This window comes from Andrographis paniculata, unplaced genomic scaffold (assembly GCF_009805555.1).
Source record: "Andrographis paniculata isolate CXL003 unplaced genomic scaffold, ASM980555v1 Contig57END, whole genome shotgun sequence".
In the NCBI taxonomy this organism is placed as follows: domain Eukaryota; kingdom Viridiplantae; phylum Streptophyta; class Magnoliopsida; order Lamiales; family Acanthaceae; genus Andrographis; species Andrographis paniculata.
Window position 1 is genome coordinate 2049272 of NW_026137592.1, and position 25629 is coordinate 2074900.

A 25629-nucleotide genomic window follows, 5' to 3' on the forward strand; every position below is an offset into this window, starting at 1 on the left:
TATTCATAAATGTATCACAATCAAATATAGCATCTATTTCAATTGCCAAGACAAAAAAACACAATCAAGTAAACACAATTTTCAGGCAGAAATATACAAACAGAATCTAACACCTAATTCATCACATCACAAAACACCTTCAAATTCTTGGCATTTCCTAAAAACTAATTACATTAGATAATAAACACTTATTTTCAATCAAAAACCTACTTTTAATTTAAAAACTAAATCCAACACTTGTATATTATTTCCAAAAAACAAAAAAGAAAGAAAGAAAGCCAAAACTTTAAAAATCCAAATGACAAGCCAATACAAAGATTCGAGTATCTTTTATGACAAGGTCGAAAAACACTTTAGCTGTCAACTAGTCACTGGGCAGCCGCAGTAGCGGCGAGACCCAGACAAAAGTTCATATAAAAAAAAAAAAAAATTGATTTTTAAGAAAAAAAAAACAGATAGGGTCACCTAGTGGGATGATTGGGAGCCTCTTATGATGATCATTCTACCTTTATCTATTTATTTATGCAGGGAAAACAACTAAAAATAAATTCACGAATAGATAAAATAAATGCAGGTGAGCTGAAATCACGGATCAGTGAACAAATGTTGGCCATTCAATTCAATTCAATTCCCAAACAAACAGAAACACACAGGCAATCAATCATATTCATCCCACTATGCTTTTCAAGATTCCTGACCACCAATAATGCAGGGGGAGTGACTTACTGACTGACTGATTCATTCTATTTATGTATATAAAACACCCAGCAGATAATGCCTATGATGCTGCTCTAACATGTTGTTATTATCAATCTACAATTTTAAGGAAATCATTCTGCATTGCACATGGGGGGGGGGGGGGGGGGGGGGGTTACGAGTTAAAGAACTTCATACCTGCTTAAATGGTGTCTTAGCCTTTGGGGAAAGAAGCCCGTCTTTGTGTCGGGAACATGTCGAGAGCTTGCTAACAAGTGCAGCATGAAAAACAGAAATGAATTAGTCACGGCATACTATTGATCGAAAATCTTTAGAGGATCGGATTGGATTGGATCTGTGCGCTTACCTTACTGCATTCTCTCCTTTCCATTGTTAGCTGTGGCCGCGAAGCTCAACTGCAAGTCTTGCAAATGACAATGAAACATAGAACTCAGATTATGAATAAATTCATTATGGGATTGATAATCAGATCTGTGAAAGTTAATGTAAAGGGGTATATTCAGATAAAAGGAAAGCATAGTTGCTCGATTGATTCGCTTTGTCGAATGATCACTTGGGGGTGGCAAATCCTCATAACCTTAAACCTTATTTGTCTGGAGAAATGAAGAACAGTTTATTACAGTCTCTGCCTGGAGCAGATGATGGGTCCTAGGCATGAAAATTGGGGAAGATCTGAATATGGATAGGCAGGCAAAAAACTGCTTGTGAGAGATCTCATTGAACAACCTTTTGGGCTTTCTCGGGTAGTCTCTCGAACTATGCCAATCATTGACTCGTACTCCTCATCGCGGTTAGTGAACTTCTTGGGGGAGCATCTTTTCCAGCTCAATCTCCTCAAGAACTTGGCCTGGTTACCTGCCCACAGAGAGGCCTTTATATTAGTGACAAAAATATAATCAAAACAAAGAGGCCTGCAATTTATAACAGGTATAACTTCTTAGCCTACAAAAATAAAAAAGTGAAATAAGCCCAATAGAAGATAAACAAGAGTGGGAAGGTTGGAAGGAGTGAGAACATAAAACCACAAAAAAACATTTCAAGCCCCACATTGATACATGGATTTGGATTTAAAGAAAGAAAAAAAATGATGGGGAATTAGAAATGACTTGAAAATAGATTGCATGCCAAATATTTCAGTAAATCTGTTGCAAATTAAATCCATCCATACAATTGCAAAGAATATTGCTATCAATTTGAAGTTCCTCTACTCAAATGCTTGAATCCAAATTGGCCCTGTTTGAATAGAATGTCATACCTCCCCATAAGGGACTCGAGTATTCTGTCTCACAAGGGAAACCGAAGCAGCCATGGCATGTTTCTCCACAACCACGCCCATCAAGAAGGGTAGCTCCCATTCCAAAGAAAGCCTCATCCTCAATCGTGCAGCCATGTAGTACTGCACTGTGGCCTGTGTTTTCACAGTTCAAGTTAGAATCAATATACATTCATAAGTTATGACAAATGTTCAACTTTTGCAATGGAACTACACATGAAAGGTAGATAAACACCATGCCAAAGATTGTAAAGAAAATAAAAACGTGAAAAGAAATACAAAGCAATATGAGCACTCACCGATGGTGACATTGTTTCCAATAATAGTTGGCAATCTATATCATGTATAACTTCTTAGCCTACAAGAATACATCAAAGTGGAATTTCCAATAATAGTTGGCGACTTATATCATGTATAACTTCTTAGCCTACAAGAATACATCAAAGTGAAATAATTCCAGTAGAAGATAAACAAGTGTGGAAAGGTTGGAAGGGGTGAGAAGATGAAACCACAAAAACGTTTCAAGCCCCACATTGATAGGAGGATTTGAATTTAAAGAAAGAAAAAATGGCGGGGAATTAGAAATGACTTGAAAATAGATTGAATGTAAAAAATAATAGTATATCGATATGATGCTTTGTCGTAAAAATAACATATTTTTATTAAAAACCATACGAATTGAAGAGTGATGGTTTTGGTTTGAAACCAAAATCAAACACACCCTGTAATTATGTATGAATAAACAAAGAATAAAATCAGAATGGTAATGATTTTGATTTGAGTTCAAAAAATTTTATTTGAAATTTAATTTAAATAATATTTTGATGTGATATTTTATGAGATAAAATTGAATATTTTTAGTAAAAATTGCATGGGCTGAATATTATAAATTTGGGTTTGAAATAAAAAACAAACCCTCTGAGAATCAAAGGTTCCCTTTACTAAACACTTTTGAAAATTTTAGTAATATTCATCTTATCTAAAACTTCAATTTTCTCACTAAATATCACATTCATTACTATTTTTTACTATTCATAAAAATTTTCATACCCAATAATCAAGTTGTTGCGGTACATTGGCCAGTGACTGCAAGGTCACTAGGTCAAACACTACCCACACTTTTCCAATCTAGTTTGTCCCCTAGGGCAGGCCATCATAAAAATGAAAACACACTAAAAAATTAAAAATAAACAAAAGTACTACTTCCTCCGTCCCGGATATTTTGTACACGCACGGGAATTTAGGAGGGGTATAATTAGTAAATAATTAAAATTAAAAATATTATAAATTAAATTTTTAAAAATAAAATTAAAGTGTATAATTATTTTTTCAAAAAATGAAAGTGACAAAATAAGTGGGACAGACGGAACGGAAATGGAAAGATAGACATGAGAAATGGAACGGAGGAAGTACTATTTATACTATCATCCAAAAATGGAAACAAAAATAGCTCTGTTCTCTTTGAACTTACAAATGCAAATCAAAAACACCCGAAGAGAATTAGATATATGAAACAAAAGATTTGGTTACCCAATTCGAAGTTTTTTCGGTTTTTTCTCAACCCTCTGTTGCTACTACAAACAAAATGATTTAATTTGAGCATACTAAGCTCTCCAAAGAGTTTGCATTTCACCGCAATCCAACTCAATACCCACATGTATGTTTGGTAGATTGTCACAAACAGGACAAGCAAACACAAACCTAAGAAAATGGACACACGGCCGAATTGAGAAACAAGCAACACTGGAAAGTGAAGAGAGTACAATCAACATTATACATACGAATTGCCACCACCCACGAACAACAAGATCTTCATTCAAATGTAAACAACAAATCTATTCGCTATCAAGTCTTGCAACCTTTCCTTTATTCAAAAGACATTTGCTCCACCAATTCCTTTATATACCATCAAAATTCTTATCCATTTTAACTTAAATTTCGTCTACAAATCCTTTTCCCTAATTCAGAACTAAACCACACACCAATGCTTGAAAAAAATTGCTTACTATTGTTCTCTTCTAGCCGAATCTGAGCTCATCATCTTTTGAATGCCTCCAGAAACCTTTCAAGGGCAAACATGAATCCATCAGTTAATTGAAGAACGGAAAAATTTCAACAATATATGTATATATATATATATGTTTGTGTGTGTATAATGTATTTCATCTTAAAAGCATAGAATCTGCAAACTTAAACTACATTCGTTCACTCCATATTTTTGCTTCCTAAAGATTAAGAGCTCATAAAATTATCTGTACTCAGAGCAGAGCAATCGATTAAACAACACACAATCAAGATCAGATAAATCAGTTCATTGTGGCACATTTTCCCCATATTTTCTTCACAAAAATTCAACAATTACAGTTCGAAACCCTAAATTAATTGAAGAGCAGCAAGAGTAATTCATTTCTTTTTGCCCTTTCCAGATCTTCTCTTAGGGGGAATCACAATCTCCCCCTTGAGCACCGGAATCTCCATAATCTCGTCAAGGCCTGCGAATCTCTTCCGGAACTTCTCCACCTGATCGGCGTCGATGAGGAGCTGCGAGCGGCTGCCGAGGTAGAACGGGTGGTTGCCCGACCACACGTCCACCACATACTCTTGCTTGGTTCCGCCGGTCGTCATCACCAGCTCACCGTTGCAGTAAACTTTGGCGTCTTCGTAGAACTCTGGGTGTATGTCCTTCTTCCGGCAGCTCCACCGCGCCGGACTGTTGCCGGCCGCTCCCTTCACCTGTGAAATCAAAGTGAAACAGAATTACAATGCGGCGTCTATCGCTCAAAACACGAGCTCCTTAAATAATTGTAGCTTTCTAACCTTGGCTTTGAGGGACGGCGGCGCGTGGACACTACTGTGGAGGAATGAAGTGGATAGAGAGAGAGCCATGGCGCTGCTTGTTTGGGGAGGATGAGGAATTGGGGCTTAATTGATTTGTGGTTGAGCAGTAGATTGGCGCAATCGGTTTCGAAATGGCGGTTGGAACCGCCGGTTTGACGGTTTGGAACCGGAAAACCGGCTGTTCCGGTTCAAATAGGAACCGTAAACTTACTGTTCGAACCGTTTTAGATTCCAACCCAGTTAGATTAGGGTGTGTTTCTGCTGCCCAAATTTAGGCAGAAAACTGCCTAAACTTGGGCTGTTTGGTATCACGGCCTGACGGAGGCTGTCACCTTCTTTTTTTTTCTTTTTTTTTTTTAATTTAATAAAATATATACAATATATATATTATTTTATAGAGAATAAAAATTTTTATAATATAAATAAATAAAAATTTATAAATATATATGTAGATATAAAATAAATTTATAATTAAATTATATAAATTAATATACATTTATATTATTATATTTATTATCATTAAATAAATACACAAACTCTCCAAACTCAACTCAAACTTAAACTCAAAAGAAACACATAAATTCAAATTCACCTCAAAATTCAAATAAAAATTAAACTGAAATCCAAATATCTTTATATATACTACCTCCGCTCTAAGGTCTCATTTATTTTTTGCCTTATTTTTAAATATTAATTATTTAATCAAAACGCAGTACACTTTAACAAAAAAAAAAATTGCAAAAATATTTTCTCCTGTAATACTAATAGGATATTTGTAAAAAAAAATTTGTAAAAAAAAAATTATACAAATACAATATATTTTTAATATTAAATACAATACAATATATTTTTAAGGCAGACAATGGAATATAAATTTTTCTATAAATATTATAATAGTATTATAAGATATTAATACAAATATTTTTGTCATTTTTTATTAATTTATAATACGGACAAAAACTAAATGAAAAAGACTAACGGCAGTAGTATAATAATAATAATAATAATAATAATAATAATAAGGGCCTCAACTGCAAATCTTGGAAATGACAAGAAAACATAGAACTTAGATTATGAATAAATCCATTATGGGATTGTAAATCAGAGTTACTGTAAAGGGGTATATTCAAATACAAGGAAAGCATAGTTGCTGGATTGATCCTTATAATCTCAAACCTTATTTGTCTGGAGAAATGAAGAACAGTTTATTACAGTCTCTGCTTGGAGCAGATGATAGGTCCTAGGCATGAAAATTGGGGAAGATCCAAATAAAGATGGGCATGCAAAAAACTGCTTGTGAAAGAAAGATCTCATTGAACAGCCTTCTGGGCTTTCTCGGGGAGAATATTATCAGGAAGAACAAGTTCCGGTGGAGTCTCTCGAACTATGCCAATCATGGACTCGTACTCCTCATCGCGGTTAGTGAACTTCTTGCGGAGCATCTTTTCCAGCTCAATCTCGTCGAAGGACTTGGCGTTTTCAGCTGCATGCACCTTGGCAAGGTTGACGTACGTGGTGGCTGATTGGGCGATGAAGGCGATCTCTTCATCGGTGAGCCTCCTCAAGAACTTGGCCGGGTTACCTGCCCACACCTGAGATACATACACAGGTTTCCGATAAGATTAAGTATGGTCACAGCCCAAGGTATTCAGACAGAAAAAGAACAAATTCCGAATGGCCATTTTTTTGCATTTTGGTAAAAAAAACTTTCACAAAGACTTCAATCACAGCATCGATATTATGGTAGATTAAGGTCTAATCTACTTGTACATTTATAACTTTATTCAAATAAGTATGAACGCTAATATTCATTGCTCCACATGTATTGTATATATATCGATCATAAGATGATAGCCTTAACATTAATAACAATATATATATATGTGGCAAAACAAAGAGGCCTGCAATTTATATCATGTATAACTTCTTATAGGTTGGAAGGATGAGAACATAAAACCACAAAAAACATTTCAAGCACCATGCCAATAGGAGGAGTTTGGATTTAAAGAAAGAATGACGGGGAATTAGAAATGACTCAAGAATAGAATGTATGTCAAATTTTCAGTAAATATGTTGTAAATTAAACTCCTCCAAACAAGAGCAAATAATTATTGCTATGAATTTGAGGTTCCTCTACTCAAATGCTCGAATCCAAATTGGCCTGGTTGAATAGAAAGTCTTACCTCCCCATAAGGGACTCGAGTATTCTGTCTCACAAGGGAACCCGCAGCAACCATGGCGTGTTTCTCCACAACCACGCCATCAAGAAGGGTAGCTCCCATTCCGACAAAAGCCTCATCCTCAATCGTGCAGCCATGTAGTACTGCACTGTGGCCTGTGTTTTCACAGTTCAAGTTAAAATCAATACACATTCATGAGTTATGTCAAATGTTCAACTTTTGCAATGGAACTACATACGAAAGGTAGATAAACACCATACCAAAGATCGTAAAGGAAATAGTTAGTCAAAAGGAATACAAGGCAATATGAGCACTCACCGATGGTGACATTGTTTCCAATAATAGTTGGCAATTCTCTCCCACCGAGATTATGTTTTGCCACATGCACCAGGGAATTATCTTGTATATTAGTTCCAGAGCCAACACTAATGCTATTCACATCACCTGTGTCCAGGGAAAAAACAAAACAAATAAAAAGGAAGAAAAAAATTCAAAATTTATGGCAAGAACCAAATTCTACTTTTGTTTTCTCCTTTAAAGGGTTATTTTTCCAAAATATTCATATTAACTTAAGTACCCAGTAAATGGAATCATCCAGGTCATTATTCCTTGATAAAATTAGAAACCAATTTTAAAAAGCTTATTCAAACTAAATCGTAAAAACTGCAAAGGCTTGTTTTCCTAAGAAACAACTAGATGAAAATTTATAGAGACAATGTAGAGAATGTATCGTCCCAGTCATGTAAGTTGCTGTGGAGATGGTTGTCAATGAAAAAGGGTATGACAAGGCGGAAGATCTTCTTTGACAACACTGAGCATGACTGCACTACATTGAACTTCAACATATTTGTAACACAAATAAAATACAGTTACACAGCACATAAAATTAAAACAAATAAAATATTATAGGGTGTGTTTGTTTGTGAGATAATCTGAAGGGGTATTTTTTTATTCGAGGTATAGGAAATTGTGTAGGAAATATAAATATAATGAATGTATGTGATACATAATGTTTTGGGGAAAACGTGTGTGTTTTTTTGTTGAAAGAACACACCCTATATAGTGAAGAGAAATTAAAATATACCTCACCTTATACTTAGCAAGAAATTACAAAATAACAAAGAGGTGAACTTGCTGCAAAAAAAAAAAAAAAAGGATAAGGTGGGGCCATGCCTTGTCCCGTGCACTTGAGTAAAAGGTACTTAGGATGCACACCAAAGGTGTGATTAGTGACGACAAAACCCAAGTGCCATACTACATGATCTGCTTTAGATTCATTTCTTACGACCCTACATTAGTATCGGTGATTCCATGGATACAGAGCAGTAACAGTTCACAATCAATATGAACTCTTGCATTGGTTTTGTAGGCAGCATTAAGAACAAGTGTTGCTTAATGGAAAATAGAGACATGTTAGAACTCAATGAAACACAGGCTCTATATTCCTTAATTTCACTCGCTCACATATCAAACAAATAGAAGACAAGTTGTTATGAGAAGATTGCGTTTAATTTGCAACATCTACTTGTAAATAACATTCATCCATCAAACCTTTTAATCGGGCACATACCTCGCAGGACAGACCCATACCAGATTGATGATCCTCGTCCCACCTGAACATCCCCAATGACAGATGCACTTGGGGCAACAAATGCATCCTTATCAACTACAGGAGCTTTATCAAAGAGGTTCATCAAGGTACGATGCCTAGAAACTGACATGAAATAATACAAAGTGAATGAAAAGGCCAGTTACAAATGACAAAATAAAAAAATAAAGGAACGAATATCGAAGGCATTTGAAAGAAAAAAAAAGAACCTTTTTATTCTTTAATCTCAATGAATTATTAATCATAAAAGAAACAGGGGTAGGGGGGATATAACTTGATGTTATATTGTCTCCTATATTCTTTGTTAGACACTGCTATAACATTAATTAAACAACTTTACAAACTCATAAAATTTATGTTTATCTTCATTAGAAATTATTGCTTTATTATTCAAGTTGTGGCTTATGGGCATTGTAATAATATCAATTTCATTTTTTAATTCGTTTAGTTTTTATTTATAACTTTCATTACAAGCTTGTTCACAACTTATTAACATTATTCAGCCAAACAGACAAACTTGTTTACTAATAAGAAACACAAACATATGTTTAGAATTTGTATGAAACAAATACGAACAAGCATTATGTTAGCAAACAAGCTTGTATCTATGGTATATTCATTCAACGACACCACAACCCCCCTTAACCATGTCAGTGTCTTAAGAAGCTAAGGCAAGTATGCCTTAATCAAAATTAGAATTAGGTCTGTTCAGTTTGCTACACTCATTAAAATCGAAGTTATAAATTATAACATAGCGTGCACAACAAAGTAAGCAAGCCCTTGAAGTACTATGAGAAATACATAAGATTAATGCACACACAGGAGTACTATTACGGCTACATTTGGATTGATATATAACTACTAAATAACATATTCTTATGCCTGTTTCGATCAATTCATTTTACAATGTACTTCGAACCCTCCATCCTCATCTTAAAGTCTACTTAATAAAAAAAAGTCTACTTCTTGGGATGGGAATGAGTTTGAATTCAGTTCTAATTTGAGTTGCTTCGAATCCTTTATCATAATCTCCCGTTCATAGTCAAATGTTCACTGAACCCTAAACTTCCTTTCTCCTGCATACTAACCACTGTGTTCTCCAGCCTATGAACCTTCATTCCTCTTAAATCCTTAGAACAACACTCAATACTGTCATAATGATTTCAATTTCCAAGATTTTCAAGCAATTGTACTGAAATTAATCCGATAAACCCTAAATCGAATGTACCTATACATCGAACTGATTAATCATCCCACCGAACACCCACTAACCCCCTCCACTCCACTGACCTAACTCTAAATCAAAACACAAAATGACAAGTCGATCAGATTTTTCTTCTCTTCTTCGAAGTAGCCTGAATTCGAATAAATGAAACTAAAACAAACGAAATTAGCATACGACTCACTTTGCTCCGGGCAATAGTAACTTCCTTGGAGGAGGACACCCAGTCGATCCATGGCTTGACCCGTTCCTCTAATCCAGTTCCCCAAGGAGTAAATAGCTCGCCCTAAGGTGCCCATTTCACCGAATCAACCTCGTTTCTCGACTACAACCGTATCAGCAAGATCTTAAACCCTAATTCGCAAGGCTGAGAGGGACCTCCGAGTTCGATCGGCGAAGAACTACGGGAGCTCGGCAGCTACCTCTGATTGGGGGCGCAGCGATTGAGGGCAGGGCAATGAACTGTTGACACTACCAGGGGCATTTTCGGGTTTTCGGACACTGCACTTGTCTGCCGCTTTCACTTGAAAATATTTGAGTGTGTTTATTTTTATTTTGGTATCAATAGAAATATACGGTGTTTGCTTGGTATTTGAATTTTGAGTTGGAATTTGAAATGTAAAAATTTTAAATTTGAATAAGTGTATGTGATATAAATAGGTGTTGATGTGATATTTCGAATGGAAAATTAATTTTTAGTATAATATAAAAAATAAGTGTTTGATTTGATGTTTTTTTGGAGAAAAAATGAGATAAATAGTGTAAATAATCCAATCCTCCAAACTAAGATTTTGATTTTGATTTTGATTTTGGATTTTGATTTTAAATAGTAAAATTTTAAATTGTAATAGTTGTTTGATGTGATATAAATATTTGTTGATATAATATTTTAAATGTAAAAATAAATTTTAATATAATATTTTCTCCTCTCAGACAAAGTATCCATTTTTCTATTTTAGTCTCAAGTATTCATTTTTGTTTAGTAACTGTACTGTATGTCTAATTACAAATACCCTTGCAACTTACAATATATTACACAAATATTATTATTTTTATATCAATTTTTAAAACTACATACAAAAAATAAATGAATATTTAGTTATGAAACGAAAATAGTATAATAAATAAAAATATAAGTATTTAATTTGATGTACTGAATTAAAAAAAAAAATTAGTAAAACAAAGTTAAAAAACTTAGAAGAAAACACACCCATATAAAGCTGTGTTATTCAACCCTTTCATAAAAAACCACATTTTTTAAAAAAAAGATTAATATTTTATTATATATATTTATTATTAATATTTACACTATATTTTATATAAAAGTATATATATATTATATATATTCAAACAATTTCATTGACAAACACTTACTAGTAAAGTATTATTTAATTTAATTTAAATTTTAGATCAAAACTAAACAAATTCTTAATATTTGTTCTTTTTAAAAAAATTACTATGCAATATTTTTTATAAAAACATATTTTTTTACATCCTAGTCAAATGTATTTATTTTATTGGTCTATCCAAGCTAAAGGTGTTCATTTTTTTTAAAAAAAAAAAAATACCTCTCAAGTTATATACCAAAATATCTATTATTATAATAAAATAATTATATATTAATTCTAAAATATTTTTAAATTTTATATAATTTACAAATATATTATTATACATATATATATATACACATATCAAGTACAAAGGATGAAAATATCAAAAGTATCTTATAAATTTTTACTAACTAATAAAATATTATTTTCTTCAACCAAATTTATCCTCAATTTTTTAAAAAAATTCATAAATTAAATTTACTTTATTATTAATTATTATAAAATTAATCAATTTATTTCTTCTTTTATCTTTACTGTTTTAAATTTCAATGTATACAACAGACCAATCGAAGTATGACACGTGGAAGAGAACGGTCCTATAAATATCAGTCGCGCGCTTGAACATTTTAACAGTGTATTTTCAAATATCTGAAAAGCTTCGGGAAGAATCTGCAGAGCAGACATGGAGGAGAAGAGCAGGATTCTGATCATCGGAGGAACTGGCTACATCGGGAAGCTCATCGTGGAAGCGAGTTTGAGGTCTGGTCATCCGACATTTGCGGTGATAAGAAAGAGCACTGTTTCTGATCTTGTAAAAGCGAAAATAGTCGAAGGATTTAAGAGCTCTGGAGTCACCATTCTTAATGTATGTGTATTCATCTTTTGCACCGTTCGATTCATCTCTCTCTGCGCGAATAACTGGTTGATGTCTTCCATTTTTTGGTGTGTGCTTTCTGCTTGGGAAAACTGCAGGGCGATTTGAATGATCACCAGAGTTTGGTGACCGCGATTAAGCAGGTGGATGTGGTTATATCGGCTGTAGGTTCGTTGCAGCTGGCTGATCAAGTTAAGATCATCTCTGCAATTAAGGAGGCTGGAAATGTTAAGGTTCATCCGCTTCTGATTTTTCCATCGTTAATCGTTAAGCTTCAATTCTTCCGGTTAATGTCCTGTTTCTGAATTTGGGGATTAGGTCTAGGAAATTCCGATTCAACGATAACCGCCTGTGAAATTGGGGATATTTGATTAAATTCCACCAGCGGTGATCTAATGTATTTCAAAACAGAGAATCAATCATCTTCTATCACCAATTCACCATTATCTGCAGAGATTCTTACCTTCTGAATTCGGCAACGACGTGGATCGCGCGCGCGGCGTTGGACCTGCGAAGACTCTACTCGAAATCAAAGCTCAAATCCGGCGTGCTACCGAAGCAGAAGCAATTCCTTACACATATGTCTCATCCAATTGCTCCTTCGGATATTTTCTGGCGACGCTGTCGCAGGAGCCCTACGCCACAGCTCCGCCTAGAGACAAAGTGACGATCGTAGGAGATGGAAATACCAAAGGTATGCATCAATCGCACCAAATACACAAACAAATTGCACGATTGTATTTGTATTTGTAACAGCAGCAGTTTCGATTCCTTCCAGCTGTTTTCGTTGATGAACGAGACATTGGCGCATACACAATCAAAGCCGTGGACGATCCGAGAACACTGAACAAAATCCTCTACATCAAACCGCCGAAGAACATCTATTCCTTCAACGAGATGGCTGCATTGTGGGAGAAGAAGGTCGGTAAGAGCCTCGAGAAAGAGTATATCTCTGACGAGCAGCTCCTGAAGCAGATCCAAGGTTATATCGATCATAATTAGCCCTAATTTCTTCCAATTGCCGCTCTTCATTAAATTTCAGATTGTGGTTCAACAAATCTGGCTGGGGATTGCAGAATCACCGGCTCCAATAAATTTCTATCTCGCTATCCTGCACGCCATTTACGCGAATGGCGATCAAACGTACTTCGAAATCGAGCCATCTTTTGGGGTGGAGGCTTCAGAGCTGTATCCTGAGATCAAGTACACCACTGTGGATGAGCATCTTCATCAGTTTGTGTGAGACTGCATATATATATATATATATATATATATCATGATTATGGCTGCGTTATTTAATTATTGTCATTTTATACAAATTAATACGGATGTGTTTGTTTTGTATATATAATTTTAAATATTTTTATCTTAGTTATGAAAAATGTGTAAGTAATATTAAATACAATATTGTGTTAAATTATTGGTCGGTGTATGTATATTGTATATATATTATATTATTTTTTTAATATTATTTGAAAAATGTATGGTAATTTTTTTTTTTGTTAGTTGAAGATACTATAGTTTTAAAATCAGACACGACCTTAAAAATTTGAGATTATTGACATGCATATATATATATATATATATATGGCTTGTTTTCTTGAAGTTTTTCATATTTTCATTTTCAATGTTAGGGTATGTTCAATCACAGTGATTTTGTTGAATTTTTAAATTCTGTATGTATTTTAATTCAAGTTTGATTTAAAAAAAATTAAAATTGAGAGGTATTCAATTTATTTTAAAATATGGATGTAGATTTTTAAAAATCTTTTAGAATCATGAGGTATTTAACAATGAATAAATTTTGTAAAATTTATGGATTTTATTGGATTTTGATAGACAATTATAAAAAAATTTGTACCGCGTCCTTATTTAACCGTATTTGATCTAAATGTGTCCAAATTGTGATGAATTTTAAAATCTCAATTTCCAAACCTCTAAAATTACAAATATATTTATTTTTTTTTTTATTTAGCCTTAAAAAAATAGTCAAAATAAATTCTTAAAACCTGAAAATAATAACTATTTTTTAGTATATTTACTAATTTTTTTAAAACTAAATATAAGAAAAATGAATATATTTGTAATCTTAGGGGTTTAGAAATTGAAATTATAATATTTATTCGCAATTTGGGCGCATTTATTTCAAATATCGTTAAATAAGAATCGTTGAAGGGGTTAGACGCAAAGTTTACGAAATCACGAGAAGTTTGATGCAGTTTTAGAAGTATAGGGGATTTGACGCAATTTCATGAAACCACATGTAGGTTTTATGTAATTTAGCCTTCTTAAAATTATTATTATTATTATTGTTGTTGTTGTTGTGGTGGTGGTGGTGGTGGTGGTGGTGGTGGTGGTGGTGATGATGATATATAATGATATTTATTAATAATTTATAAATATTTAATAAAAAATAATTTAAAACTAATATATATTAGCAAATTATTATTACCCAAACACACTTGTAACCCACACATATATATTTACCCAAACACACTTGTAATCCACACATATATTTAGCCCGTTAGGATGATATGGTGGTGTGAGGAGTTAACTTAACCGTGAGGTCATAGGTTCACATAAACGGATATCACATTGAAACAATGGATAATACAAATAATGAATATTTGATTATTACAAAATTTATTAATGGGAAAAAAATGTGCAATTGTAAAATTATCTTCGTTGTCCTCTGGCTTATATTATGTCAAAATAAGTGTCATAAAAACGTATTCGGAAGACCTGAAGTTTAGACGATTAAATAATTTTTTTATTTGGCACGATCGCCTCATGCATCTTGGAAATACCACAATGAAATAAATAATCGAAAACTCTATAAGTTATTCGTTGAAAGATTGAAAGATTTTGAATTCAAATGAATTCATTTGTGTTGCATGATCACAAGACAAATTAATAATCTGACCGTCAACAATCAAAGTTGGGAGTGAATATCCATTATTTTTTGAAAGAATCTAGGGTGATATACGTGGACTTGTAAATCCACCACGTGAGTCTTCTAAATATTTCATGGTGCTAATTGATGCATAAACGAGATGGTTACACGTATACTTACTATCTACGCACAATTTAGTATTTGCAAAATTATTTGCACAAATAATGAAACTGTGAGCACAATTTTATAATTATCCAATAAAAATAAATTCATCTCGATAACACTAGTGAATATTCATCACAAGCATTTGACGATTATTATTGCGTAGCTTTAAAAATAACTGTTGAACATTATGTTCTTTATGTTCACACTCAAAATGATCTAGCAGAATTCTTTATCAAAAGGATGCAATCAATTTTCAAACTCATATTTTCTGTTTTTTATTTTTTGACATGCAATATTAAATACATCAGCATTTGTGCAAATTAGACCAACAAGTTATTAGAAATACTCCCCAACACAATTAGTGTTTGGACAAAGAGCCAAATATTTCTCACTTGAGGATTTTTTGTTACACAATTTACGCGCCGATTGCACCACTTCATCGTCCAAACAATGGGCCTCCAACGTCGTTTGGGAATTTTTATCGTGTAAAAATCACCGTCGATAACTAAAAACTCAAGCCACCTACGGGTGATCTTTTTACTACACAATTTGCAAACTGTCATTTTGACGAAACAAATTTTTCGACATTAAGGAAATAACATAATCAACTGAAAAGAAATTTTTTTAAAAAAAATACCTATGAATTTCCTAGATCCTCGTTCATGACAATATGAATCAGAAGTATAAAAAATTGTACACTTGCAACATATTTCAAATTAGTTACCGGATATATTCAATGGTTCTAAGTACAAAAGTCACAATGTCATATATTCCATATATAGATTGTAGCCCATTTAGATATTTTGTAAGCTTAACAGTACATGAAAAGCTTGATATGCGTCTTATGAACGTAGTCACTGGTTACCTATATGACTCACTGGAGAATGATATTTATATGAAAATTTCTGAAGGATATGGCATGCCTGAAACATACAAAGCAAATCGCAGATAATGTTATTCTATCAAAGTACAAAAGTATTTATGAACTTAAACAGTTTTGACGCATATGGTATAACCGCATCACTGAGTGTTTAACCAAAAAAGATACATTAATGACCCAACATGTCTATGTGTTTTTATGAACGAAAATGATCGAAATTCATGATCAATTCAATATATGTTGATCATTTAAATATTATCGGAACCCCTGAAGAGCTCCACTAAGTTGTGCAATATTTGGAAAAAATTTTAAAATCAAAGATTTTGGAAAGATAAAGTTCTATCTTAGTCTGCAAATTTAATATATGAATAATAAATATTTATCCACCAAACAACTTATATCCAAAAGGTATTAAAATATTTTTATATGAATAATGCCATTAGGTCACTTAATCTTAATAATGATCCATATAGATCGGAAATAAAATATGAAGAAATAGTTTGTCCACAAGTATCATATCTCAGTGCTATAGGTGTACTCATATACCTAATAAATTGCACAGTGTTAGATATTGCATTTGCATTTAATTTATTGGCTAGATCTAGGTCATCTCCTACTAAACGACATTGGAAATGTGTTAAGTATGTTTGTGCTATCTCCAATGGACATATGATCTGGGCCTATTTTTTATACGAGTAATTATCGACACAAATTATTAGGCTATGCCCATGCTGGGTATTTGTTTGATCCGTATAAAGTACAATCACAAACCGGATATATATTTATATGTGATGATATTGTGATATCTTGGAAGTCCGTCAATTAGACAATAGTTGTCGCATCATCGAATCATGCGAAAGTATTGACTATTTATGAAGCCAGTCAAAAATATAGTTGGATGAGGACAATAACTCAATTATATTTGAAAAATTGTGAGTTAATATCTGAAAATAAAAATCCTCCAACAACTATACATAAAGACAATGCAATTTGCTCATGACCTTCCAAAGAATGTGCAACAAATTCGATTTTCGAAAAATTATGCAAAATTTATTAACCAAGGCTCTTCTAACAACAATCTAAAACAAATTAATGAAAGAAATTAGAATGCTTTGACTTAAAAATGTCAAATAAAATTCAAATTATAAAGTACAATACAAGAATAATATACTATTTTTTTCTTCATTGAGATTTTTTTCATAAAATTTTTTACTGATAAAATTTTAACGAGACAAATTTTTATATAAAAACATTTAAGAAAAAAGTCTTGTAAATGACGTATATATTATATAGTGCACATGTAATGATACATAGATGTTGTGAGACTATACATTTTTATATACCATCACAATACATAATAAGACATTTGAGCAGGTTATCCACACCTAAGGTGGAAATAGGCCAGGTTAGACCAGACTTTGACTAAATAGGCTTGGCCTGGTTTAAAAATATATAGCTTGAGCTTGGCCTAAAATCTGAAAAAAAAAAATATTTTAAAAGTTTAAGCCTGGTCTTTTTAAAAACCTGGTCTGGTCTACGAGCCTGTTTAAAATGCTATATAATAATTTTTTATTATAATTTTGTAAATTTAGTATTATAACAAGAAAAAAATACCATTATTTACATTATATATATATAAAATAAAATTATGTTTTTTCAATGACAAAAATAATAATATTAGTTTGTCATATAAAGTAGAATATATAATGATAATAGTTTGCAAATATATATATATATATATTACAATTCATAAAAAAATAAAAAAAATCATTATTTAGAATTGGAAGTCTGCATACACCAAATGAAAGCTAACAGAGATCACTGCATAATGACATTAAAAAAATATGTATTTTACATCAATTTATTTTCATTTAGTTGATTATTTTTACAAATAAAACACACAACAATTAACTAAAAAGTAATATTGAAAATTTCCACAAATTATTTAGAAATTAATAACATAGCTCCACCAGCCACAGGAATTGAGACTATTTCAATTAGGGTAAATAAAACAAAGAAATTGTAGGGGAAAGCAATATGTGTGCAACAACCGTTCATATATTGAAATTTTAAATTAGGATAAAAATTATTTTTATTTTTGTTTTTTTATAATAAATTTATAATTAATTTTTTTTAAAAAATATTATTATATTTTTATATATCATTATTAGATATAAAACTATTCTTAATTAATAATAAAGAGAAAATATTTTTTATAATAATAATAATATTATTATTAAATAGGCCGGCCTATTTGATAAAAATTTTTTTTGTAAGCCTAAGTCTACCCTATTTATATAAAAAAGCTTTAATAAAAATCTGGACCTAACCTTTTTAATAAATAGATCAGATCAGGCCAGGTTTTATTCAGGCGAAGTCGTAGGCATATATACACACGATATAAGATATTTCTACTGTGTGCAGGCGAGGTCGTAGGCTTTTGTAAGCCCTGGCCTATTTCCACCCCAATCCACACCCATATATACACACACGATATAAGATATTTCTACTGTGTGCAGTAAAATGGGCGCGTTTTTTTTTTTTTTTTTAAAAAAAAATTAAAATTTTATTTAATATTTATTATAATTAAATGAAAAAAATATATACAATATATATCATTTTGTAAAGAATAAAATTTTCTATAATACAAATAAATAAAAATTTAAATATATATATATTTGATATAATATAAATTCATAATTAAATCATACAATATAAATTTTATCAATTAAATTTAATATACATTTATATTATTTTATTCATTATCCATCAAATCAATACACATCAAAACTCCCCAAACCCCAATCAAAATCAAATACAAAAGAAACAACAAAATTCAAAGTCATCCCAAAATTCAAATAAAAACCAAACTCAAACCCAAATCCAACTTTTCCCAAACTCCCCCGACGAATCACACCCTCACATTTGTAATATACATTTATATAGTCATTTCATATCTACAAAATACATCCAAACAAACACCTTTGTGCATGTGACCCATGTATATATATATAATAGTTTTTATATATATAATAATACCCTGACACAGTTGCACGCGTTCCCAAATATATATATATACATGATATAATATATAATAATAGTTTATAAATAATATAATACCCAAACACACTTTACACGCTCCTAGGTTTGTGGATATATATTTATTGATTATTCCTATAATATATAATAATATATATATATATATATAAAGTAGTGGTGGTTAATGTATCTTTATAATAATTTTACGATAAATTATACTCCTTTCGGCCCAGAAATTAAGGGTGGGCACGGTTCAGTTATTTGTAAATATGCAGGTATTTGATAATTGAACCGAACCGAACAAATATCCGAAATCGCGAACCGTATTCAAACCGAAAATTTCGGTTAATTGAAATATTTATAGTATTTGCAAATAAGTCGAACCGAACCGAAATTAAGAAAAAATATATAAAAAAAAAATTAAAATTCTAATTAAATAAAAAATATTTGCAAATATTTCAAATATGTGAACCGAAACCGAACCGTATATAATTATTAATATAGATTTTAAAATATAATATTATAAATACATAAATATATTCGGTTCGGTTAACCGAACCGAAAAAAATATGAAAAACCGAAACTGAACCGAACCGAACAAATATCAAATATGCAGTATTTGTATTCGAACCGAATTTGCTCGGTTAACCGAAAATTCGGTTCGATTCAGTTCGGTTCAACGGTTAGACAATTCGGTTTGGTTTTTTTGCCCATCCCTACCAGATACCGTGTCTGCTACATTGTAGACACAATATTTTAGGAGGTGTGTAATTAGTAGATAATTAAGAATGTATTAGTGAAAATATCCTATAATATAAATAATTATAAATTAAGATTTTAAAATTAAAAAAATAAAATTTAAAATGAGATTAAAGTGTGTAATCATTTTCCAAAAAATGAAAGTGACATGGTATGTGGGACGGACAGAAACGGCAACATGGACATGGTATCTGGGACGGAGGGAGTATAACATCTTCTTCTATTTTTGTAAAAATGCATAAAGTATTATGTATTTTATTTATTGCATGAATATAAAATTTGAACGAAATATTTATAGTAAAAATACAAATAAAAAAATAAATTATACAAATTTTATACAAATATAAAATATCTTAAATATTTTTTTAAATAAAATAATTAATTAATTATTTATTTTATAATTTTTTTTAAATTTTTTATAAAAATTATAAAAATAAATTATTGATCAATTATTTATTTATTTATTTTATTAAAAAAATTATTTAAAATATTTTACAACAGCTGTTGAACTTGTCAGAACTTTAGAACCAATCATCACTTTTGAAACAAACACAATAAATAAATAAAACATGTATTTTGTACATTCTTATCAAAAACACAAGTAGACAATAATGTAACAGTGTATCATCTTTAAATATGTGCAAATCTTCAGAAAGAACCTGCAGAGCAGAAATGGAGGAGAAGAGCAGGATTCTGATCATTGGAGGAACTGGCTACATCGGGAAGCTCATCGTGGAAGCGAGTTTGAGGTCTGGTCATCCGACATTTGCGTTGATCAGAACGAGCACTGTTTCTGATCCTGTAAAAGCCAAAACCGTCGAAGGATTTAAGAGCTCTGGAGTCACCATTCTTAATGTACGGGTATTAATCTTTTGCAGCGTTCGATCTCATCTCTCTCTGCGCGAAGAACCGGTTGATGTCTTCCATTTTTACGCAGGGATTTCTGCACGATCACAAGAGTTTGGTGAGCGCGATTGAGCAGGTGGATGTGGTTATATCGACTGTAGGTGCGTCGCAGCTTGGTCATCAAGTTAAGATCATCGCTGCAATCAAGGAGGCTGGAAATGTTAAGGTTCTGTTCATCCGCTTGTGATTTTTCCGATTGTTAAGCTTCAATTCTTCCGGTTAACTGTCATGTTTCTGAATTTGGGATTAGGTCTAGGAACTTCCGATTGAATGATAACCGTTGGTGAAATTGGGGATTAGGTCTAGGAAATTCCGATTCAATCATCTTCCATGACCAATTCACCATTATCTGCAGAGATTCTTACCTTCTGAATTCGGCAACGACGTGGATCGCGCGCGCGGCGTTGGACCTGCGAAGACTCTGTTCAAAATCAAAGCTCAAATCCGTCGTGCTACCGAAGCAGAGGGAATTCCTTACACATATGTCTCACCAAATTGTACCTTCGGATATTTTCTGGAGACTTTGTCGCAGGAGCTCTACGCCACAGCTCCGCCTAGAGACAAAGTGACGATCGTAGGACATGGAAATACCAAAGGTATGCATCAATCACACCAAATACACAAACAAATTGCACGATTGTATTTGTATTTGTAACAGCAGCAGTTTCGATTCCTTCCAGCTGTTTTCGTTGATGAACGAGACATTGGCGCATACACAATCAAAGCCGTGGACGATCCGAGAACACTGAACAAAATCCTCTACATCAAACCGCCGAAGAACATCTATTCCTTCAACGAGATGGCTGCATTGTGGGAGAAGAAGATCGGTAAGAGCCTCGAGAAAGAGTATGTCTCTGACGAGCAGCTCCTGAAGCAGATTGAAGGTTAGATCGATCATAATTAGCCCTAATTTCATTTTCATTTAGAGTAAAAAGTCTCAATCAAACTCTTTCTTTTTTTTTTTTTTTTTTTTTTTTTTTTTTTCTGATCTTACTCAAAAAAAAAAAAAATTATCAAAATTAATCTTATACAAAAAACAAACTATCATTTTTAGTCCCATAGCTCATATTCAAATTGGCGTTATATAATAATGGGTGTGGATCCCAAGCTCATTATATTATGTGTGTGAGTCCCACACTCATTATGAATATATATAATAATTTATCTATGATATTTATTTGTTTTTTTAATTTAATATATTTAGTTATATATATTAAATTTAATTGATAGTATTTAATAACATTTAAAATTAGATTTTATTTTTTTATGTTTCAAAATTATTTTATTTTTATTTTTATTATTTTTTAAAAATATTATACTTTTAAATGATTTTTTTTCTTACTTTATAAAAGATAATCTCTATTTATTTTTGATAAATTTATTAATTTTAAATACATTTATTTATTACTCCCTCCGTCTCATGTACTATGTTCACGTTGCCGTTTCTGTCCGTCTCACATTCCATGTCATTTTTTTTTAAATGATTATATACTTTAATCTCATTTTAAACTTTTAATTTATTTTTTTTAAATTTTAATTAAACTAATTAGTTATCTTAATTTTAATTTATAATTATTTATATTATAAGATAATTATTTTCACTAATACATTTTTAATTATCTATTAATTACAACCCTTTAAAATACTATGTCTACGGTGCAGCAAATATGATATATGGGACGAGAGTAATATTTTCATATGAGTAGTGTTATTGATATTTTAAATATTTTAAATCTTATAGGAGTAGTATATAAACAATACTATTCATATATATTTAAATATTTTAAAATTTTAAAATAATATATATGAATAGTATATGTTAAATATTTTAAAATTTTAAATATACTTATATTTTAAACATTTAAAATATCAATAATATTATTCATATAAAAATAATAAATAAATATATTTAAAATTAATAAATTTATAAAAGTAAAAAAGATCTTTTTATGAGTGCCGGCTAGTCTATGAGTGCATATCAGTCTATCCTCTTTTTCTGCACACTGAGCTGGTGCACTACTCAGCTGGGGCACTCCTCCCCACAATGATGGCTCTGTTGTCTTGGGCAGCGTTGAAGCTATTCATCTTGACAAGAAATTCTATACATGATAAAAATAAAGTGAAAAAAAAAAAATCATTTAAGTATAATATTTTCAGAAAAAAAAAAATAAAATTAAAAATAAAATTAAAAATAATTTTGAAACATAAAAAAATAAAATTTAATTTTAAATGTTATTAAATAATAAATACTATCAATTAAATTTAATGTATATATAACTAAATATATTAAAGTAAAAAAATAAATAAATATCATAGATAAATTATTATATATATTTATAGTAAATGTGGAATCCACGCTCATTATTATATAACTCATAGTCCTTCCAACCAATTTGAATATGGGGCTTGAATTTGAACACGAGAACATGCCTTTGTTGGTATAAATATAGTATATATTGCTGATTAGAAATAACACGCCCGTGTTATTATTAACACGAGCGTGTTTGTTCCAAATCACTTGCCACATCAGATTTCGTTATGGCCACGTCAGCTTATTCCGTTGAAATTTTGTATAAGATTAATTTTGATGATTTTTTTTTAATCAGACCAAAAATTAAAAAAAAAAAAAAAAAAAAAAAAAAAAAAGAGGTTTGGTTGGGACTAAAATTAATTTTTCCTCTTAAATTTAAGATTGTGGTACAACAAATCTGGTTGGGGATTGCAGAATCATCGGCACCAATAGATTTCTATCTGGATATCCTGCACTCCGTTTACGTGAACGGCGATCAAACTTACTTCGAAATCGAGCCATCTTTTGGGGTGGAGGCTTCAGAGCTGTATCCAGAGATCAAGTACACCACTGTGGATGAGCACCTCGATCAGTTTGTGTGAGACTGCGTGCATGTATATATCATGATTATTGCTGCGTACTTTAGGTGTGTTTACCCGTAATATTTTAAATTAAAATAATTATTTAATTGTGATATAAATATTTATTGATGTAATATTTTGAATGTAAAATAAAATTTGATGCGATATAATAAATAAAATAATATATGTTTGATTTGGAGGTGTTTGACAAAATGTTTTTTTAATTCAAAAAGCTAATTGTTGGAAATGTTAGATTAGTTAGCGTTTCGAAATAATTTTGTCTGTTTAATTTTATTTTTTATTTGCTCTTAAAAATTTATTATGAATTTTACACAAATAAATATATTTTGATTATTTATTAATTATATTAGAATATTTTATTATATTATAGTTTATTTTTATAAATTTAAAATAATTAATTTTTATACATAAATTATTTTAATTGTAAAATATATAAAAATTTATTAAAATGAATACAAAATAGAAAATATAAATATTAATAATTTATTTTTATATTAAAATCACATTATATAAATTTTATACTGAAAATAAATTAAATTTATTGAAAATTATAAATATAATGAACTGATCGACAATTAACATAATAAATATATACACGAAAAAATTATAATTTTATATTTTATATCATTTTCAATAAAAAATATATTATTTTTTAAATCTAACTATAATAAAAATAAATACTATTTTATAACACTTTTACAATTTTCAATAACTAATAACAAAAATTTTTATACATTCTAAACTCAAAAGAACACAATTGAATATAGTAGAAAAAAATAAAATAAAAATGTCATCAATTGTCATTTTAGGTATAAACAGTTAATATCAAACAGTTTTTACCAAACATTTTTTAAAAAATAACTAATCGAATCAGCTAGTCAAACCAGCTAATTGAATCAGCTAACAGTTAATAAATATCGGCTAATTATTGAATTTTTTTTTTTTTTTTTTGCAAGAAAGTTAAATAGTAAAATCAAGGCTAAAAAACCCACAAGTAAACAAACCCTTATTATTGTCATTTTATACAAATTAATACGGATGTGTCAGCTTTGTATTTTTATTTTGAGTGTATATTGTATATATATTATGTTATTTTTTTTTTTTAATATGATTCGAAAAGTGTATGATAATTTTTTTATTTTATTTTTTTTATATATATTATGTTATTTTTTTTAATATTATTCGAAAAATGTATGATAAATTTTTTTATTTTATTTATATATATATTATGTTATTTTTTTAAATATTATTCCAAAAATGTATGATAATTTATTTATTTATTTTTGAAGATACTACAGTTTTTGAATCAAATACGGCCTTAAAAATTTTGAGATGATTGACATGCATATATATGGTTTGTTTGCTTGAAGTTTTTCATACTTTCATTTTGAATATTAGGTGGTTCATTCATTCACAATTCCATAGGATCTTTTTGAATTTTTAAAATTTGGTTGTATTCAACTGATACTTTAAAAAAAAATTTAAAATATGAATGTATTTAATTTATTTTAAAATATAGAGTATTCAATCTAGACTTTTAAAAAAAAAAAATCTATGAATTTTATTGAATTTTGATAAATAATTATAAAAAATTTGTACAGTAGAAAATTTCTTTCGAAAAAATAAAATAAAATGGATTCTTAAAATTATTATTATTGTTGTTGTTGTGTTGCTGGTGGTTGTTGTTGATACTATAAATAGTATATATTAATATATGTATATAAATATTATTAATTATTTCTAAATTTAAAAATATTGCATTGAGTTTGGGACAAATAAAAAATGAAATATTGCAAGGTGTTTGAGACAGAGGGAGTATGATACTATTTATTAATAATTCAAAAATATTTTATAAAAAATAATTTAAAATTAAAATATATTAGCAAATATTATTACCCAAATATACTTGCAGCCCACACATATATATACACAATATAATAATTTATACTTCCACCGTTCCAATACAATAGTTTTGCTTACTATTTTTGTATGTTTTGAAATAATAGTCTCATTTTCATAAATAATCATATCACCATAAAACTATCTCTATT

At 30.4% G+C, this 25629-nt stretch overlaps 4 protein-coding genes across 10 annotated transcripts; 2 read left to right on the forward strand and 2 right to left on the reverse strand.

Annotated features, from left to right (window-relative positions):
- Positions 1–1063: 1063 nt before the first annotated feature.
- LOC127257477 (gamma carbonic anhydrase 2, mitochondrial-like) lies at positions 1064–10339 on the reverse strand. Of its 4 annotated transcripts, none has more exons than XM_051283923.1 (6): positions 10024–10338; positions 8579–8722; positions 7327–7452; positions 1973–2125; positions 1444–1572; positions 1064–1120 (listed from the first exon to the last, which is right to left on the reverse strand). In XM_051283923.1, exons 1-6 carry the CDS (start codon positions 10136–10138, stop codon positions 1065–1067), a joined length of 723 nt encoding a protein of 240 aa, XP_051139880.1. In that variant the 5' UTR covers positions 10139–10338; the 3' UTR covers position 1064. The 4 variants fall into 4 exon arrangements, with proteins under 4 accessions (XP_051139880.1, XP_051139881.1, XP_051139879.1 ...); XM_051283924.1 differs by having other exon boundaries at positions 1075–1112; positions 10024–10337; XM_051283922.1 differs by lacking the exon at positions 1064–1120 and having other exon boundaries at positions 1291–1572; positions 10024–10339.
- LOC127257480 (50S ribosomal protein L31, chloroplastic) lies at positions 4267–4957 on the reverse strand. The gene is made up of 2 exons (XM_051283927.1): positions 4808–4957; positions 4267–4723 (listed from the first exon to the last, which is right to left on the reverse strand). Exons 1-2 carry the CDS (start codon positions 4874–4876, stop codon positions 4394–4396), a joined length of 399 nt encoding a protein of 132 aa, XP_051139884.1. The 5' UTR covers positions 4877–4957; the 3' UTR covers positions 4267–4393.
- A 1513-nt stretch (positions 10340–11852) lies between the features above and the next one.
- On the forward strand, positions 11853–13287 carry LOC127257223 (isoflavone reductase-like protein). The gene is made up of 5 exons (XM_051283605.1): positions 11853–12035; positions 12143–12277; positions 12498–12738; positions 12823–13026; positions 13121–13287. The coding sequence occupies exons 1-5, from the start codon at positions 11853–11855 to the stop codon at positions 13285–13287; spliced, it is 930 nt and encodes a 309-aa protein (XP_051139562.1).
- Positions 13288–20417: 7130 nt separating this feature from the next.
- On the forward strand, positions 20418–23756 carry LOC127257177 (isoflavone reductase-like protein). Of its 4 annotated transcripts, none has more exons than XM_051283544.1 (5): positions 20418–20641; positions 20718–20852; positions 21042–21282; positions 21367–21570; positions 23378–23756. In XM_051283544.1, the coding sequence occupies exons 1-5, from the start codon at positions 20453–20455 to the stop codon at positions 23554–23556; spliced, it is 948 nt and encodes a 315-aa protein (XP_051139501.1). In that variant the 5' UTR covers positions 20418–20452; the 3' UTR covers positions 23557–23756. The 4 variants fall into 4 exon arrangements, with proteins under 4 accessions (XP_051139501.1, XP_051139502.1, XP_051139503.1 ...); XM_051283545.1 differs by having other exon boundaries at positions 20424–20635; XM_051283546.1 differs by having other exon boundaries at positions 20425–20641; positions 23412–23756.
- The last annotated feature ends 1873 nt before the right edge of the window (positions 23757–25629 follow it).

Excerpts from the sequence above, each read along its gene's own strand:
- LOC127257480 (XM_051283927.1), bottom strand. The coding sequence starts at position 4,876 with ATGGCTCTCTCTCTATCCACTTCATTCCTCCACAGTAGTGTCCACGCG. Across the intron at positions 4,724-4,807 it reads CGCCGTCCCTCAAAGCCAAG|GTGAAGGGAGCGGCCGGCAA; the intron begins GTTAGAAAGCTA and ends TTGATTTCACAG.
- LOC127257477 (XM_051283921.1), bottom strand. The coding sequence starts at position 10,138 with ATGGGCACCTTAGGGCGAGCTATTTACTCCTTGGGGAACTGGATTAGA. Across the intron at positions 7,164-7,326 it reads TGGAAACAATGTCACCATCG|GCCACAGTGCAGTACTACAT; the intron begins GTGAGTGCTCAT and ends GTGAAAACACAG. Across the intron at positions 6,421-7,011 it reads CTCGAGTCCCTTATGGGGAG|GTGTGGGCAGGTAACCCGGC; the intron begins GTAAGACTTTCT and ends TATGTATCTCAG.
- LOC127257223 (XM_051283605.1), top strand. The coding sequence starts at position 11,853 with ATGGAGGAGAAGAGCAGGATTCTGATCATCGGAGGAACTGGCTACATC. Across the intron at positions 12,739-12,822 it reads AGGAGATGGAAATACCAAAG|CTGTTTTCGTTGATGAACGA; the intron begins GTATGCATCAAT and ends GATTCCTTCCAG. Across the intron at positions 13,027-13,120 it reads GCTCCTGAAGCAGATCCAAG|AATCACCGGCTCCAATAAAT; the intron begins GTTATATCGATC and ends TGGGGATTGCAG.
- LOC127257177 (XM_051283544.1), top strand. The coding sequence starts at position 20,453 with ATGGAGGAGAAGAGCAGGATTCTGATCATTGGAGGAACTGGCTACATC. Across the intron at positions 20,642-20,717 it reads TCACCATTCTTAATGTACGG|GGATTTCTGCACGATCACAA; the intron begins GTATTAATCTTT and ends ATTTTTACGCAG. Across the intron at positions 21,571-23,377 it reads GCTCCTGAAGCAGATTGAAG|ATTGTGGTACAACAAATCTG; the intron begins GTTAGATCGATC and ends CTTAAATTTAAG.